At 36.4% G+C, this 18731-nt stretch overlaps 1 protein-coding gene across 1 annotated transcript in view; it reads left to right on the top strand.

Annotated features, from left to right (window-relative positions):
• The window catches only part of si:dkey-157l19.2, a 47312-nt gene extending 31527 nt beyond the window's left edge, over positions 1 to 15785 (top strand). The window contains exons 4-8 of the mRNA XM_684462.10: positions 10297 to 10434; positions 10580 to 10623; positions 10736 to 10877; positions 10995 to 11105; positions 11198 to 15785. Of these exons, the coding sequence (XP_689554.7) occupies positions 10297 to 10434; positions 10580 to 10623; positions 10736 to 10877; positions 10995 to 11105; positions 11198 to 14790 (4028 nt within the window). The 3' untranslated portion in view covers positions 14791 to 15785. The remainder of the gene's footprint in view (positions 1 to 10296; positions 10435 to 10579; positions 10624 to 10735; positions 10878 to 10994; positions 11106 to 11197) is intronic.
• The last annotated feature ends 2946 nt before the right edge of the window (positions 15786 to 18731 follow it).

Here is an 18731-nt window from a genome sequence, read left to right as displayed (position 1 = left end):
ACTGGCAGCCATCACCCATTTTTGTACCATAATTTACATGACAAACCCAGGAAAAACACATTTCAAACAACAAAAGTCAGTTCTAAACATAAAATGATGTTGGAGCAGAAATCAAGGTCTTATAGTGCAGTTTGTAAATGTAAAGAATTTGGGAAACATTTGTGAATCATGTTAATTTTTACAGTGGTGTTCATTTTTTTTTTTTTTTATTATTTTACTTTTTTGCAAAAGGGGCTTTACACTGACACAAGCTTTCAGCAAATCTGTGCAAACATCCTCATTAAAGATACACTGATTAAAACTAGAGCACCAGACACCCAAAACTCCCTCTTTGGACTTTAATCCAAACAGCTATGTTTTCCATCACACCAGTTGAATCAGAAATAGATTCTTTGTCAGTTTTATTCAGACATTTTACTGAAATATAACACTCTGGATTTAAGCAGCAATTCCACCACAGCTGTAGTAAATATATTAGGTTACTGTTACATGGTCTAGGTGTGTCACACTTGGGCCCTTTCTGAAAATCATCCATAATCGAAACACTGCTTGTATGATAAAAAAAGCCTGTAATCAGTCAAGTCACATATCAAAGAGTTTAGTATTAGCTTTAGATGAGGGAGGGTTGCCTCGGTTAACCTTTACCTGCATCATGAATGGATTCTGCCTCAGGGACAAACAGTTTTCCAAGGGAGATTAAGTTTTTCATACATCTCACGTCGTCGGCAGCAGCGTGTTTTCATTTCATTGCTCGTATTAACAGGTTACAGAGTCTTCGTTGCATGTTTAAGCAGTGAGATGCTGAAGCGCAGATCTCAACTTTCTAAACACTTGTGCATTAAACAAAAAGCTGACGCATTCAACATATTCAGTGGCACTTTTCACGTCTTTTGCAGTATTTTGAAGTCCTTTGTGAAGCAACACAAAATACGTAGTGAATTAATCACTGATTGTTTGATAATAGATGTTTGCGAGAAATTGTGCAAGTTAGTACAGGTCAGAGACTACACAAACAACCCTTTCCGTTGGGTAAGTCTGACTGAATGCTGACTGTTAGAGCGGTTTTTGTTCACACTTTTGAGTTTGAGTTGCGTGTATTGTATCATTTGGATGCAAATTTTGTAAACCTCTTTCTTTTGCAAATTAGATTTCAAGTTGCTCTCGATCTCCGACTCCTGCTTACCATCTGATCCTTTTGAACTTTTTATCTAAGAAAATAGTCATTGTGGTCAAACAAAGTCATGGTGACAGACAGTTTAGTCTGTTAATGATGAACAGAAATTGTTGCCAGAACAGATTTTTTTAATCACACTGAAAAAAATTATATAATCAATTAGTCCTGACAGCATATGCTTTTAGATCATTGTAACTTATTAAACTAAGTTAATCATGTTCTAACCTAATTTGATAAGTTACCAATCTGTTTTAGGTCAGTTTAACAAAATATAAGTTCAATGGACTCTAGATTAATTTGATTCAGCTTAATTTAGGGCAACCAGGATTTTTTTTTACAGTGCAGGAATCACATTTAGGAAGTAAAAAACGTTTGTAATATGATGTATATTCTACATTTTAGTTTATAAATTGCTGGGTTTTTATGAATTAGATTGGGTTTATGAAGATTATTTTCTGAATTATTGATATTTTATTTAAAAAAAATACAATACATGCAATCATGATTATTTTGGACACTCTTTAGCATTTTTTTCATAATAAAATTATATCCATAGTATTTATATGCTGTAAAATTAACTGTCAGTTAACAATTTTACACAAACAGTAAAAGTCATCAATGAATGACTGTTAATGTGCACTTTTTTATATTCTTTTATTGACCTTTAAATTCTCCTCCGACAACTTTTAATGTTGCTCTTGAATTCAACAACATAACTTTTAAATCGTTTTTTGTAGTCTGAAACTATACAGTTGAAGTCAGAATTATTAGCCCCTCTAAATTATTAGCTCCGCTGTTTATTTTTTCTCCAATTTCTGTTTATTGGAGAGATTTATTTTTTTCAACACATTTCTAAACATAATAGTTTAATACCTCATTTCTAATAACTGATTTATTTTATCTTTGCCATGATGACAGTAAATAATATTTTACTAGATAATATTATTCAAGACACTTCTTTACAGCTTAAAGTGACATTTAAAGGCTTAACTAGGTTAATTAGGTTAACTAGGCAGGTTAGGGTAATTAGGCAAGTTATTGTATAACGATGGTTTGTTCTGTACACTATCGAAAAAAAAATCTAGCCTAAAGGGGCGAATAATTTCGAAGAAAAAATATTATCAGACATACTGTGAAAATATCCTTGCTCTGTTAAAGATAATTTGGAAAATATTTTTAAAAAAATTCAAAAGATGTCAATAAAAGTCACTTTGTTAAACTTTTCATCATCAGAAGTCATTAGAGCAGAGGTTAAGGTCCAATAATGCAGCACACATGTGTAAATAAAAGGAAAACATTAATGAATCCCAAGCAGGAAACTTTGGATTAACAGATATTTTTCACATTGTAAAAAATCCCAGAATTTCACAAGTTACTGTAATTTTCCACAATAAATTACTTTAGTATCACTTTACAGGAATTAACTTTTGTGTTCAGAGTTTTATTGTGAAATTAAGGCTGGCTGGCATCCTGATTACAGCAAATTACTGTAAAAAGGGTTTATGTTTTGCACGTTGGAACTTCAACACTCTTTATTTTATTCAACAGAAATTGATACATGTGAGTTTTTATGCTAGTACAGTCACTTTTTTGATATTTAGAAATATTTACAGAATTATTGTTATGAATTACAGTAATTTACTGTGAATTAACATACAGTACCTTACTGTAAATGTAATGCAATTATTAGCCAGTAATTTACTGTAAATGAAAGGGAAAATATTTGTATAGATAATATATTTTATGTTTCATATTTGTAGATAGATAGATAGATAGATAGATAGATAGATTGATTGATTGATTGATTGATTTGATTGATTGATAGATAATACCAGCTGTTCCTTCTGATGTAAGAATCTGGTTTAAATCGCTGACATCTAGTCATGTAAAGCAATGCATGTATTCTGTCATAATATATTAAGTAAGTGCTGCCCCCCTCTGTTAGAGCTCCACACAGCAGTCAGTGATATTCAGGGCAGGTCTGTGCTGATCTCCTGCCAGAAAACACACATCGCCTGTGGGATCCAGCAGTCACTGAGAACGACAACGTGTGTGTTTACATTGCTAATCACTCTCTTTCCATCCAGCACATTTTGTTCCTCTTCTTGCCTCTTCACCTTTGACTTTACTTCACTGCTGTAAAAAGCTTTATTAAATGTATACTCTGAAGGACAGCAGCAACAGAAGTCGCTCACTCAGACAAACTCAATGTTTCTTTCACACGGCTGAGATAAGATGAGCTTTTTCTGTTGTTTTGTTTGTGAGTCACAGGCTTTGCTATTGATAGAGAGTGATCATAACCATAATAAACATGCGGTTTTAAGTTCAAGCTGTTCATGGAGTTTTATCCTGTTCGAATCTCATTGCAGCTGTTCTGACATCTGCCCTCAACACGTCCAGACATGTCGGAGTCTCTTATTCTGCACTGATTTCATTTGGCTTTCTCAGAAGGTTATCAGCGTCTCTGAACATCTGAGAATGCATTGAAAGATGATTTAAAATCATGGTGCAGATTGTAGAACTTGTAGATATCAACATCTCCATGTATACACACACACACACACACACACACTAAGAGTATTTGCCATTCAGTTACAGCTTAGATATTCAATTCATGTTGCTAATGTAAGGTATAAAGTTCATGAATGCAAAATATGAGACTGCAGATTTATTAGAGTTCACCCAAACCTGAAAATCTGCTATTAATTGCATGCCCGGCTCATTTACAATACATGTCTCCGCTTACATTTTTGCGGAATGTAAAATACGTTGCACCCGGTACGTTTCATTGCACCTTTCCGATGACAAATCCACTAGAGGGCACTTTATAATTGCAAAGATGAAATGCGTTACTCGGGGTACATTTAGTTATGTTTTAGAAACACATCCTTCTTGTGCATGTCCAAGAGAAGGCAGGGCTTGTTGTGCAGGACACCTAGTGAATGACCGATCTAAATCCTACCTTAATGCCCCATTCACACAGGGCGTCAGCGTCAACACTTCCCATTCACTTTGAATGGGTGACGTCAGGCATTACGGAAATGCATTGTGGATCTGTCTGCACCACTTCAGTTGGGAGTTTCGCAACTTTTCAAGGCCCAACGGAAGCACCGGCCAATCAGATTGCTATATGCAAATACACCTGCTCAGGCAGTAGCCGATTGCTGACTAATTCCATTGGCTGATGCTGCTATGATGATCGCGTCAGCCCGAACTTCACACATGCGCTCTGTCAAGTGTTGACGTTGAAGCCCCGTGTGAATCGGGTATAACCCCAACCAATAGTGTTTTCAAAAGCAAACGTAAGAGAAAAGTCCACTGCAACCACTTAGTTTTATCTTGATTCTACATTGCTAATATCTTTTTGTGGAATCATTCTTCACCAGACTCAAACCTGAGTGATCTGCATCACTAGTACAACACCGCTACAAAGTAAGCAAGTGAGCAAACGCACTATGCCAGAAAAGTTGTCCATATTGAAATAGACAGGTCCGGCAAACATATTCGATTACAAAATGTAGACATCATGAAGTTGTTTAGTTGTATTTATTTGGTATTAAGCAAAGATCTGCATGAAGATAAACCTTTATTCATTGATTAATATGTCCCTGTAAAAATCATTAGTGTGAGAAAGAACAAAAGGTTCCATAATAACCCATAGTGTTCATTTTACCTAATTATTGCAGTCAGATTAGTTTTTTGGCGCTGTGCCATAATACTCAGTGTATGTTTGACCAAAAAAAAAAAAAACATTGGCTGGCTAGATTGACTGGGTACTTTTTACTTAGCTCGCCTGACACAGTAATGTCACATCTCAACTGTAAAGCTTTTCTATACAGACAGTGATAATACAGATGAGAATTCTTTAACAGAAATCAGCTAAAGCTAATAAATCCCTGACATTTGAGTTTGAGCTTTACTGATCTTTAAACTCCCGCTAAAATGAGCTGGTTTTCTCTGTCCAATGGCCGTGCGCGTTTCATTTACAAGCAAAAGAGGATTAAACTTGGCTTGAAGTAAAAGTTGATTGGTTGCTTCCACCTGTGTCCAATGGCATTTTTTTAACTCGATTTATTTTCAACTCGAGAAATGCCTGTAGCAAAAGGAAAAGCAATTGGCAAACAGAGAGAGAAAAGCATTTGCCAATTGCATTTAAAATGCACTACTTAAATGGCTTTTTAAAAAGATATTTTAAATGGTCTATAAATGTATGTTTTTGTTGTTTGATTAATCAGTGTTTTAAAACATGATTTAAAAATCATTTAGAAAATTGTCTATTCATACATTTAAAACTTATTTATAAAGGCATTGATGTATTTTTTTTACCCACTGATTTACACACATTTTAACGATTCAATTATTAAATTTAATAATTTGTTTCTTCGTTTGATTTCTTCTGTCTCTCCTGATTCTCCATGATGTTAAAGTACATTTTGCAGTTTAACAGTTAATATTGGCTGAGGGTTGTATTTCCAGTGAGCCTTTGTTGGTCAATTTACTCCTTGCGGTATTCAAAACTAACTGTGTTCTTTCAGTGGAAGATTAATGAACATTTGTAGTTGAATTTTGGTACTTGGTGATTCATATAATGAAACTCAATGGTCACCACCACTTTGAGAGTCAAAAAAACCCATATACCTTGAAAACAAAACTAATACCTGCGACTGCTAATGTTTGGAAAGAGAAGAAATGGTTTTGCCCAACTGAGCTTGGCTTCTTTCAAGGTTTTGTTTTTCTTTACTTTTGTCTATTGGTGAAGTTTGTTCCTTGCCACTGGCTTGCTTGGTTTGGGGATTTGTGGAGCTGCAGATAGATGGATTTACCCTTTAGTGTTTGGACTTTCAGCAGTGAAAATTAAATCACACTGAACTTAAGCGCTATAGAAATAAAGTTGAATTGCATTGAAAATTTTTAGATGTTCAATATTAATGTTTAGCTTCTTCATAAGAACAAATAGTTCATTTTATTTTCCCTATAGCCATGGGCCTTCATGAATTACCAAGGACCAAAGTTAGAAATGTTTATTGCTATAGTCAAGAAAACATCACCGTTTTTTATGCCCTCAGGGTCAGTAAAACATATTTTTGTGGGTGAACTGTCACTTTAATAATTCGTAGATGTGCAAATGTGTAAGAATAGTTATTGTTTTGTCATTTGAGCTGCTTTTGGATTTAGAATGGAGAGGGACATGATTCCTCTTGTAAATATTGAACACTGGTGTCATTAATCAAGTTACTGTTGCTGCCATTTTATAAAAGCAATAAGATATGAGATGACGTTATAGGTATTTGCATCATGCACAAGAATGTCGTCTCTCTCTTTCTCTCGGCTGTAACATACAGTTCCTCAGGACTGAAAAGATGATCCTCTGTGGTTGTTTAGCTATTTGAAATAGCTAGAACAGTTTATCTGTGGTTTGGCTGTCTGCAACTAACATGCATATATCAGTATTGGGACAAAGAAAAAGTACTTCACAGAGCTCTAAAATATATATCTTTCATTCCTTTATCTATTACTCTTTCTCTTTTCTTGTTGTTGATTTTAATGTTTCTTAAAATTCACCCCCAAACATTCTACCATTTACACACACTCCACTACTCCTAAACTGACTTTCTTTCTTTTTAACACAATAGAAGATATTTAGTTAAATTCTGCCAACTTGCTATCACTTTTTGAGTTTTTTTTTCTGCATACAGTGAACATTATTTCCAACATTCTTCAAAATATCTTTTTTTGTGTTCAACTGAAGAAAAAAAACGTAAAGGTTTGTAATCATTTGAGGGTGTGTAAATAATGACAGATTTATATGATAAATAATAATAAATACATTTTAGTAAACTGTCCTTTTTAAATTCAGTCACTTATTACAGTTCAATTTAGATAACGCATGATTATAGTTCACACTGGTTTCCCATCATTAATGAAATAGGACGATGAAGCCAATCACATGTGATACATATGAGTGGGCGGGGCTATTTGAGCAGCATGACTTGTTTGACCTGGTTTGGAGGCTAACATTTGACATGAAACTAATTTTTAGCATCCTCACTGCTGACCACATTGGGATCAACAAGAAATGAATTAAGTAATTTAAATGCAGTATTAAAGCAGAATAATATATAAGACCAGAGTTTTAGACCAGGATTTCAAATAATTGATCATTGTTGCTTTACTGTGTTGATGAAACTGTAAAATTGCTCTTGTTCTTCTGGTTGAACAACAAGTTGTTTCCCTTAAGCAAACCTGTGACCTCATGTTTCCTTTGTTCTCGTACTCCAGCTAGTGGTGAGAAAGTGTTTTGGCTTCTACTCAACCTTTTTTTCCCTTCGTTTCACAGAAGGAAGTTTTAGGAAGAATGTTAGAGCAAAAATAGACACAGCACCAAAAATCTAATAAACATAGTGCATATGACTGAGGGAATTGCTTTCAGACTTGTTACATAGTTCATATTCATTTATTCAAAGAACACTGAAACATCAGATTATTTTCTGTGTATTAGCTTGAAATCAGGACACATGGCTAAAGGGATGGTTCACCCAAAACTGAACTGATGTACTTAATTTATTCTCAGTAAAGTAGTTCCACACATTTATGAGTTTTTTCATTGTGATAATGCATAAGACAGTGTTCGAACTATACCGTGGCCTTTGGGGAAGCCCACTTTATTTTCTAAGGGGGTGTTGCTTAGATTTTGAGAGTCCCTTGCCACAATGATTTAGGGTATAAAACATACAGGATCCCTGTCCTTAAACAGCAATGTATAAACACAAAAATCTATAAATAAAAAACAAATATTTATATAATTATAACTAATATTACAAAGTAGGCTGACTGAACAAAACACCACTATAGTTTTGGTTTACTTTCTTGCTAAAAAGTGCTTGTTTTCTCATCAATAACTTTCTTGACCCTTGAAAATATCTTTTGAGGGATTTATTTTTACATGCACAGACAGCAGCCTAAACAACAGAACAGCGCTGTCTTATTTTACCTGCAATTATTCTGTGAGAGGAATACATTCATTTAAATAAAATCAACAAACACGAATATGTTTCTACTTAACAAGTGAAACGCTTAATAACCTCATCATTTTTGTTATTGCTCTATAAGTTCAAGATGATGGCACCAAGGACAGCAAATGCTTTTTTTATTTTACATAGGCCTATAGAATGTCATGGGATCCCGAAACGCCAAAATGAATGAAAGAAACGCCATTGAAAGAGGTTTCATTTTGTTAAGTTTACCTGCTTTCAGCTTAATTGTACAACATGTTTACAGCAATGTCACAGTGTTTAAAAAATATCATTGTATTGGCCTACTGTATAATAACAAATAAAATAAAAGGCAACATCACATCATTGGTTTCAGAAAATGAACAAGCAGTGTCTCAACGTCCATATGAAAGCATCTGGCTGTCAGTTTTTGACATGCTCCTCTGCGCCGCCACACCTTGATGGCAAGAATAGCATGCTATCTATTTTTAAGCGAGGTGTAAATCGCCGTCATGCATAAATGAATGATAATTTTGTTGTTTTACACCTAATAATCCATGATCACATTACACGATACTGAAACCGCACTTCAAAATTACACATTGTCAATATTTTTTTTGAGACCCCCAAAATTTCACAAATCATGTTTTCATCAGAGCCCATGCCTTATTTAGAGGAGCCGAGCTCCCCTGTAGTTTACACCCTGACAGAAGGAGATATTTTGAAGAAAGCTGCAAACATCCATACGAAAAATAAACAATATGAAAGTCAATGGTTACCGGTTTTCAACCAACAGGTTTGAAATGAGTAAAAGTTAACTGAATAAATAATGACTGAATTTTTAGTTTTGGTGAACTATCTCGTTAATTTAGGCTATAATTAGCATGTAGGCTAACTGAGTGTTTGGCTATAACGATGTTAGAAGGCTGTCATTGATTAAGTGATATAATAGGAATTGGCACTAAACCACAAGAGAACTAAAAGTCAGACAGATATAAATCAATATATTGTTTGCTGTTCAATGTGTTCTTTCAGCATCAATTTTTAATGTAAACATTAGAAAATTGTCACATTAAATATGAAATGTCAAGTAGAGCTTGCTGTTGACTAGGCACCGTATTTTCCAGAGCATGAGATTTTGTGGTTTAATTGTGAAGCTTAATAATTTTTTTTAAGCATTCAGGCAATAACATTTGAAACAATAACATTTGTTGCTTAAACAAAGATTACTTGTAAGTTGTTATTCAATTTCTGTACTTCAACATTAAGATACCACACAAAACAGAAATCACTGTTTATTTTATTTTTCGTCTAGCATATATTGTATACTTTTGATATAGTCAGCATTGCATTTTGTGTGTGGTTTTTGAAACCTTATTTAAAATATCAAATACACTAGAACACAAAATATCATTGACAAACAAGGAAGAAAATCGCCTTTGTTACTTTTTTAGTGAGAAGAATATAACCCCACCTAAACCTTCATTGTGCATGTGTGATCTGGTTTTATATTTGAAATTATAGAGATTTAAATATTTAATGAAAGGATCTATCCAAAACATTTTATGAGTGATGACAACCTGTGATCACATATTTTGAAAAAATGAAGACTCTCCGCTTTGACTGATTTTAGAAAGAAATCTCTGCAAACAGGTTTAAATGTGATTACCAATATTGTTTGGTGACAAATGGTTTCATATTTATGTAGAAGACCCCTATAAATGTGTCTATTGCCATTGTCTAATTGTAAATGTATACAATACTGTAAAGTTTATTTTAATTTAATTAAATTTTTATTATACAATTTTTCTATTATGTAGTACTATATTTTATCTATTTCTGTGTTAATTTTATTAGACTTTAACGTGTTTGTTAATTTATTTCAGCAGCAAGGATCATTACAGGAGAAAAACAAAACCTTGACTGTACAAAATGTTTTGTTAAAGCTTGGGGAAAAAATTTAAAATAAAATAAAAATATATATATATATAACAGACAGATTGCATGACAGAATTTATCTATTAGTTATTAAATTGTATTTATATTAAATATTATGTATTATTATATCATACATTATTAACATATTGTTTCATAATAAATGTACTTCTTTTTGTTTTTCTCTCTCTCCAGGCCTTAAAGAGGAGGTTGTAGGCACCGTTTCTCTTCAGCAGTTCCAAGAAAACGTGTTTGTGGAGGGTGATCGACCTAAATATGTGTTGGACCTCCACACAGAAGCCCAGCAGGGCCTGAAACTGCAACAGCAAGAGGGTAGGAAGACTTTAAAATCAGTCTGCTTTTGTAAAAACACTTACTTTTACTCAGAACCACATGTGTGCATGTTTTTGTCATACATAAGTTCATTTTAATATAAATTAGAAAGTAATGTTTTGTTTCATTAATTTGTTTGTTCCAGATGACAGGAATGGGACGGACTTCCCTGATGACCAAAGCATGATTGTAAGTATTAGTCTATGCATCATACAACACTCTGTTTCTATTTTGAATGTTTTTAACTGCTTTTATAACAACTAATTATAAATTTGATGGTTAACCGTGCTATTTGCTTTAGTCAACAGTAACTGCTCAGACTGAAGACAGCATGGCCTTCAGTGAGCTGAGAGGCTTTGAGTCTGAGAGCACAGCAGCCGATTCTGTTTCAATGCGCTCCTCCATTTCTTCACGATCAACACGCTCAGGACTAAAACGGCAAGGTGACGAAAAACACATTCTTACTAATATCCATTTTTTCCATAAAAAGCAGAAAGTGCTTAAAGAATTTATTTCAAATATACAATGCCAAAGAAAAAATTCTCATTTCCTTTCTCCAGCCTCAACATTCAGGCCTCTGAAACCAGATAAGTCTGCAGAGAAGCCCAGGACTCGTAGGAAGCCTGTGAGAAATGTAGTTGGAATTCCTCGACACGTCCAGAAAGAACTGGGTATATTTTTACACTTCTACAGTGTGTTGCATGTCTTCAAGATAAACTAATTATGCTTAATATTTTTATTTTTTTTGCTTTTGTCTCTGAAGGGCTGGACAGGGCAGCATGGATCACCACCAATGCTCTTGATTACCAACTGTCCAATGGAGATGTGATCATACCCGCCATAATAACTGCTGTGGATGGTGTTTCTAGCAGCTCTGAACAAGAAAGCTTACAAGACTATCCACAGAGAGGACAGAACCTGCACATACTTTTGGAAAACAACACAGAGGTCCCCATGCTGGCAAAGCACAAAGATATCCTCCAAAGGTCCATGAACCAATTTGTAGATCCAGGCACTTTAGGTGTTCCAGAGAACCAAACTGGTGCAGTGATGTCCATCTCGCCTCAGGCCACATATTTGTCTAAAATCATTCCGAATGCTGTACTTCCACCATCTGTGGATGTTGTAGAACTCAGTCGCAGCCGAAGTCGGAGCAGTGTCCGAACTGTCAGCAAGAGCAGCCTGGTGTCAGCCAGCCCAGCGTCCACCCGGGCATCCTCTAGAGTCTCTTCACATCGCTCCACTACTCGTACAGACTATTCTGGCTGGAGCAACTCAGGATCATCAGAGACGCTAGTTTCCAATTCCTCTACCATCTCCAGCAGTAGCACTCCCCGTGTGGCCAGCAGAGGGAGTCAGTTTGAACACACAAATGTGGCTGCAAAGCTAAACAATCACAGTTCCCATGTTGCTTTTAAACCTAGTCAAGTGAATGGGGACTCTACAGAGGAGGAGGACATCAGAAAAGCTGCTACTTTTACTCGTAACCTATCTGTAATTAAACGTGGCAAGATGCCTCCGCCTCCTCCCAACAGGTCATATTCCTTACGCAATGGCAAACAGTCATGGAAGAAATCTGATGGTCCTTCTGACTTGGATGATGTTAGCATTCCTGATGTATCACCGTACCCTTGTATCATAACTTCATCTGAAACAAAGACTGAGTTAAGCCCTAAAAGTGGCTTATATTCTTCCAATGGAACTACCCTGTCAAAAGAGATCCAGGCAGTCACAGAAAAGAAAAATAAGGGTCAAACAAATGGTACGAGTAAGCTTGCTGAACTGAAGAAATCCCTTTTGTCTGCAAAAAGTCTTTATAATGGTAACAATTCCTCTCCAGCTGTAATGGCCCTCTTGTCTCTGCTAGAGATTCCCACCCATCCCAAAGTACTGGCTCCCCCAGCTCCTCCACCAGAGACCTGGGCACACAACCAGCGTTCTTTTGAATTGCTGTGTGGGCCTGGACCTATTAACTATGCACGGTGGGCCAAAAAGAGAGGTCTTAAAGTTGCAGATGAAACAGACCTAGCTTTAGGCAGTTGTGCCAGTGCATCAGAGCTGCAGCCAGTGATGCTAAAAGGCAAAGTTGAATCCTTAACTTCAGACTCTCGTGTCGCACCATCTCCATCACCTCTACTGGAGCATTGCCCTCCATTGCCAGTCATCAGCCAAGCCAATCCTCCACCACCCCCTCCAGACTTTGTTCCTTCAACTCCTACTCTAGCTGCCAAAGCTATAAAGGAATTGACCACTTGGATTCCTCCACCTCCCCTGTTTCCTCCTCCAGCACCTCCTGTACCTCCAGTAAGTACAGATGCTGCAGCCCCTTTCACTGTGCCAAATGATAAAGATTTCCCTCCACCACCCCCACCATTTTCGCCAAAGACTTTACAATCATTGCCTCAGTTACCACCAGGTATTCCACCTCCACCACCACAGGCAGTTCCACCTCCACCTCCACAGGCAGTTCCACCTCCACCACTACAGGCAGTTCCACCTCCACCACCACCACAGGCAGTTCCACCTCCACCACCACAGGCAGTTCCACCTCCACCACCACAGGCAGTTCCACCTCCACCAGCACAGGCAGCTCCACCTCCACTAACACTACCATCTGAACCACAGAAAATCCCATCTCCTCCAAAAGAATCCCGAACTTTGATACAGAATGTGTTAGTGACATCTTCTGTAACTTCTCAACAAATCAATGTTCCTCCACTTCTGCCTCAACCCAACGATGTAAGAGCTCAACTAGCCAATGTTCCTCCTCCACTACCTACTGATGTAAAGTGTCAAGTCAGCATTCCTCCTCCTCCCTCACTACCCACTGATGCAAGATTTCAACGGATCATTGCTCCTCCTCCTCCTCCACTATTTGCTGATTCAAAATCTGAAGAAGTCATTGTTCCTCCTCCACCTCCACTACCTGCTGATGCAAAATCTCAACAAATAATTGTACCTCCTCCTCCTCCACAACCCTCAGATGCAAAATCTCAACCAATCATTTTACCTCATCTTGCACAACCTGCTGATGCAAAATCTCAACAAGTCATAGTACCTGCTCCTCCTTCACTACCCGCTGATGAAAGAATTCAGCAAGTAAATATTTCTCCTGCTGCTCCTCCTCCTCTTCCACTATCTACTGATGTAAGAAAGAAGGACAAATTGGAGACCATGGAAGTCGAGAAACGTACAAGCAGTCCCTCTCCAGCCAAAGAGGAATCCTCCAGTCCCATGGTCACTCAGTCTCTCCTGCAGATGGTTCGTCTCAGGTCAGTAAAGTCCAATCAGACTCAGGCAGCAGATCTCGATAAACCATCTCAAGCCAAACCAAAATCTGGTGCCAATCAAGAAGCACCCCCAAAGCCAATTAGACGGTCTTTGATTCTAACATCACTGCCTCCTGATCTGGAATCTCTATCCAGCACAGAACCAAAAACTGAATCTCCATCCAACACTGTACATGCAAACATAACCACCGTAACAAACACTCAGCAAGGAGTAACTGAATCAGAGCCTCAATCAAACCACATTGACCAAACAAGAGTAGAGCCAACATGCTCATCACCTACTGAACCAAGTACCGCTTCAGCTCCTACTGAATCAGTGGCTACACATCCTATTGCAGAACCACACCTCAAACCTCAAACCCTCAAGGAACAAATCCAGCCTTCAGTACCTGTCACAGAATCCTTGCCAACCAAAACAGTGCCAAAGGACCAATTAGTTAGCAAGCCATTGACTCAACTTCAGCCTCAAGGACTCCCAAAAACCCAGCATAATTCAGATAAACAATCAAGCATCATTGAAATACCTTCAAAGATTAATGTTGAACAGCCAAAAATCCAAACACCAACAACTCTTGCCACTTCCACACCTCCGGTAGGATCTTCAGCAGCTAACCCCTCCATGCGTCTCCAGGATGCAATTCGTCTGAAGGCTGCCGCTATGTCTTCAAAAGACAACCAAGCCAAGCTATTTGGTCTGCGTTCCCCTCCAGCAGCCATTGTAACCAACTCCCCTGCATCTACAGCCAGCTTCATCTTCTCCAAGAGCACAAAGAAAGTTGTAATAGATACACCATCATCCTTGGAGGTTCAGGCTGATCTGAAAAAGACTCTAGTGTCAGAATTCACATCTGTCACTGAATCAGCCAAGTCTAATGACTTGCACAAGACTGCTAACAAGGTTCCTCCACCTATCGCTAAGAAACCCAATGGTAAGGTTGAGAGTGTTGTTCAGAATTCTGCAGAGGCCCAATCTGCAGCCAAGTCTGATAGTGTGCAAACAGAGACTGTACAAACTGCCGGACAGGAAGTACAGACAGAGAACTCTGAGAAACTGACAAAGGAATGAAAAACATGCATGAATGGTTTATTAACCTTTGAGTTTTATTGCAGATAACCCAGGTTTTATTTAGATCTTAGTCTCTCACTGCGATTTTTGAGATACCAAAAAAAGTCTTTATGTACAGATAGGCATATTGCACTTTTATACACTGGTTTAGTGTAAGTGAGTCACATTCATGGGAATGCATGTCACTGGCTTTCGGAAATGATAAATATTTTTATTTTATTTATGTCCTCAGTTGCAGACAGAAGCCATGCTACCTTTAGACTGTGGGAAATCTCCAATCCGGTAGCAGAGTATAAATTGTGGTAACATAGCAGGAAAGCAGCATGCCCAAGGAGTTTGTTGATTACACATCCACAGTTCTGTTGAATTTTACAGGCATTGGTGTGTGCTGGAAAATGAGAACAGCATGAAAGGTAAAGAAGGGACAGAATGTAAATTAGAAAATGAAAAGGTGGAGTCAGAGTTGGATTTGGAAACATGAACAACTGATTTGGGGGTGGGAGCAAGTGATTATTCCATTTTTACATTATATTTGCTATCATGTAAAACAGAATATATAATGACATTAAAACTCCCACCCATAGTGTCCATGGGAAGGTAGAGAAGAAAGGAATCTAAGCAAGTGAAAGTAAAACAAAGATGAAAGTCAGTATTGTGTGCAAGTAGGGCCAAGCAAGCATAAACCGCATAAATAAGAGGTGTATATCTGTGTAATCGTTACTATTTTTTTTTACAGAGAAGTTCATTAGTTTACACAGTTAATGTATATTGCAGGCTATAAACTGAACACATAAAGAATGAATGTTTTTTTTAATATATGAAATTTTTCTTATGCACTATGATTGATGTGTTCCTTTGATTTCAGCAATGTCTGTCTTCGGTTATAATCTCTCTAAGAAGAAATGCCTTATTTACATTTTATGTCAAAACAGATTCTCTAAAACTATTCTAAACTTCATTGTTTCATCTGATGAAAGTAAAATGTGTAAAACAAAGTTACTAAATGTGTCAGTGTGACTTTTCTGATGCGCTACATATTGTTTTCTTTTTTTTTTTCCAGATGCATAATCAGAGCATAAATGCATACAAAAAAGAAAGACCTTTTCTTTACAGCCATCTGAACATTAACCGCTATATCTGGGGGTGGTCATTTAAAATATTAAACTTGTATATGTAATATTTTCTTACCATTTTTCCACCACCGATTTACTCATATTAATATTTTTGGACTAAAAACAGAGGAACACAAAGGAGAAGGATGTTTTACATAGTTGATAGACACTTTTATCCAAAGTTATTTTAGTGAAGGTATGTAAGATGCACATTCATGCATTCCCGAATCCTGCATTGAGGCTGTGGACAGCACCATCTGTTTATATGATACTTAGGGTGCTTTCACACCTACACTTTTGTTTCGGAACGTATCTCGTTTGCCCAGTTAGTGCGGTTCATTTGGCATATGTGAACAGGGCAATCGCGATCTGTTCCGCGCCAAAGTAACTGCTCCGAGATCACTTGAATGAGGTGGTCTCGGCTCAATTGAAACAAATCCTGGAGCGGTTCGATTGCAGTGAGAAAGCGATCCGATCCGAGCGCGGTTATATCACAGTGTTTTATGGATATGTAATAGGCTTACGGCTAAATGAAGAGTGAATTATGAGTTGAGAGAATCACGAGTCTCCGGATGCCTGCAAACGAGTGATGATCTCCCGGTAATCTCGCGTCTCCCTCCCGGTCCTCAAATAGGCATCGTCGCGCACCCTTCTCACCCCTCCCCACCGCGTCTCTCCTCAGACACGTCGCGCGCGCACACCCTGTCAATCACCACCAAACCACCACCTCTCCTGACAGCTTAGCGGGACACTGCAAAATAAACCCTGACACCCTGACCAATGTTAGCTCTTTTGGTCTGATTAGAAACTTTGCAGTGTGAAAGCGAACCGCTCCAAGAGCAAAGAGCAACAATGTAACAATTGTAATCTCTGTTTCGGAACAACTGAATCGATTCACAGGTGTGAAAGCACCCTTAGTCTAAAATGTAGAAATGATATGTAACTGTGGCCTAAAGTTTCAGCCAGTTCATTTATTTATTTTTTTATCCAGTGCATATGTGGACCCCTGATATTAAATAACCACTTCACTGTTTCTTTCTTAGAATAATAAAAAATAGTTTTAAAATTAATTTTTCTTATTCTATTAAAGCCAAGCCATGCTACCTTTAGACTGTGGGAAATCTCCATTCTGGTAGTAGAGTATAAATTGTGGTAACATAGCAGGAAAGCATCATGCGCAAGGAGTTTGTTGATTACACATCCACAGCATTTTATTAATTTTTATAATAATTATTATATTTAAATTATTTAGCCTGACTTGTTTACTGTTTCAAAATATTTTAAATGTTTCTTAATATAAGATATATTGTTTTCAATAAGAGGGGAAAGTTGTTTTTTACTCAAAGCATATTTTAGAGCAGTGATCACAATACTGTTCTTTTGATCCAAGGTTATCATACTGTCAGAAGATTATACCGGGCCATGCCTAGACTAGATTAATACGGAGTTTTCTCATCCAAATAACATCAACATCCAAAAACACGATTTACAAATGAATGTAATGTGAACATTCTCGCACTATGGAAAATATTCAACCATTTTAATTTCATTATATATATATATATATATACACACACACACACACACACACACACAGTTGAAGCCCCCTAAATTTTTTTCTTCTTTTTAAAATATTTTCCAAATGATGTTTAACAGAGCAAGGAAGTATTCACAGTATGTCTCCCCTTAAGCTATATTTTTTCTCGACTGTACAGAACAAACCATTGTTATACAATAACTTGCCTAATTACCCTAACCTGTAGTTAACCTAATTAACCTAGTTAAGCCTTTAAATGTCACTTTAAGATGTGTAGAAGTGTCTTGAAAAAAATCTAGTCAAATATTATATACTGTCATCATGGCAAAGATAAAATAAATCAGTTATTAGAAATTAGTTATTAAAACTACTATGTTTAGAAATGTGTTGAAAAAAATCTCTCCATTAAACAGAAATTGGGGAAAAAAATAAACAAGCAGTCTAATAATTCAGGGAAGCTAATAATTCTGACTTCAAATGTATGTGTGTGTGTGTGTGTATATATATATATATATATATATATATATATATATATATATATATATATATATATATATATATGTGTGTGTGTGTGTGTGTGTGTGTGTGTGTGTGTGTGTGTGTGTGTATAATTTATGTTGTAAATTTGTGTGTGTGTGTATATATATATATATATATATATATATATATATATATATATATATATATATATATATTCTATTTTCAGAATCAATGTTCTTTATAAATAGAAAACATTCGGACACGGAATAGATGCATTTCTGTTGCTCTGTTTTGCAAAGCAATTCAAATCATTTTAATAAAATAAATACTTGCAATTGTAAATGTATTTTTTTATGCATTGAAATATATTTTGGGATTTGTAATGTGGGTGGTTACACTTTATCATGTTGTTTTAGACTGTAAAAGTGAATAAGCTGCAAAAAAAACAAGCTAAATAATCCAATGAGTTTAATAAAATATAGATTTTACTTGCACTAATTGGCAGCTTCTTTTCCTTTTTGCTTGTGTGTTTACCATAATTTTTACTACAAATCTGTCTAAAACACTTATTGGTTTAAAATGTTTGAGTTATTTGGATTAGAAACGAGAAAACTAAGGAAAGCATTTTTGCAGTGTTTTCATTCATGCATTTTCTTGTCTGCTCAGTCCCTTTATTAATCTGAGGTCGCCACAGTGGAATGAACCACCAACTTATCCAGCATATGTTTTACGCAGCGAATGCACTTCCAGCTGCAACCCATCACTGGGAAACATTCATACACTCATTCACACACATACACTAAAGACAATTT

This window comes from Danio rerio, chromosome 13, assembly GCF_049306965.1.
Source record: "Danio rerio strain Tuebingen ecotype United States chromosome 13, GRCz12tu, whole genome shotgun sequence".
NCBI classification, from domain to species: Eukaryota; Metazoa; Chordata; class Actinopteri; order Cypriniformes; family Danionidae; genus Danio; species Danio rerio.
The sequence above is the reverse complement of the archived record's forward strand: the minus strand, read 5'-3'. Positions and strand labels throughout refer to the sequence as shown.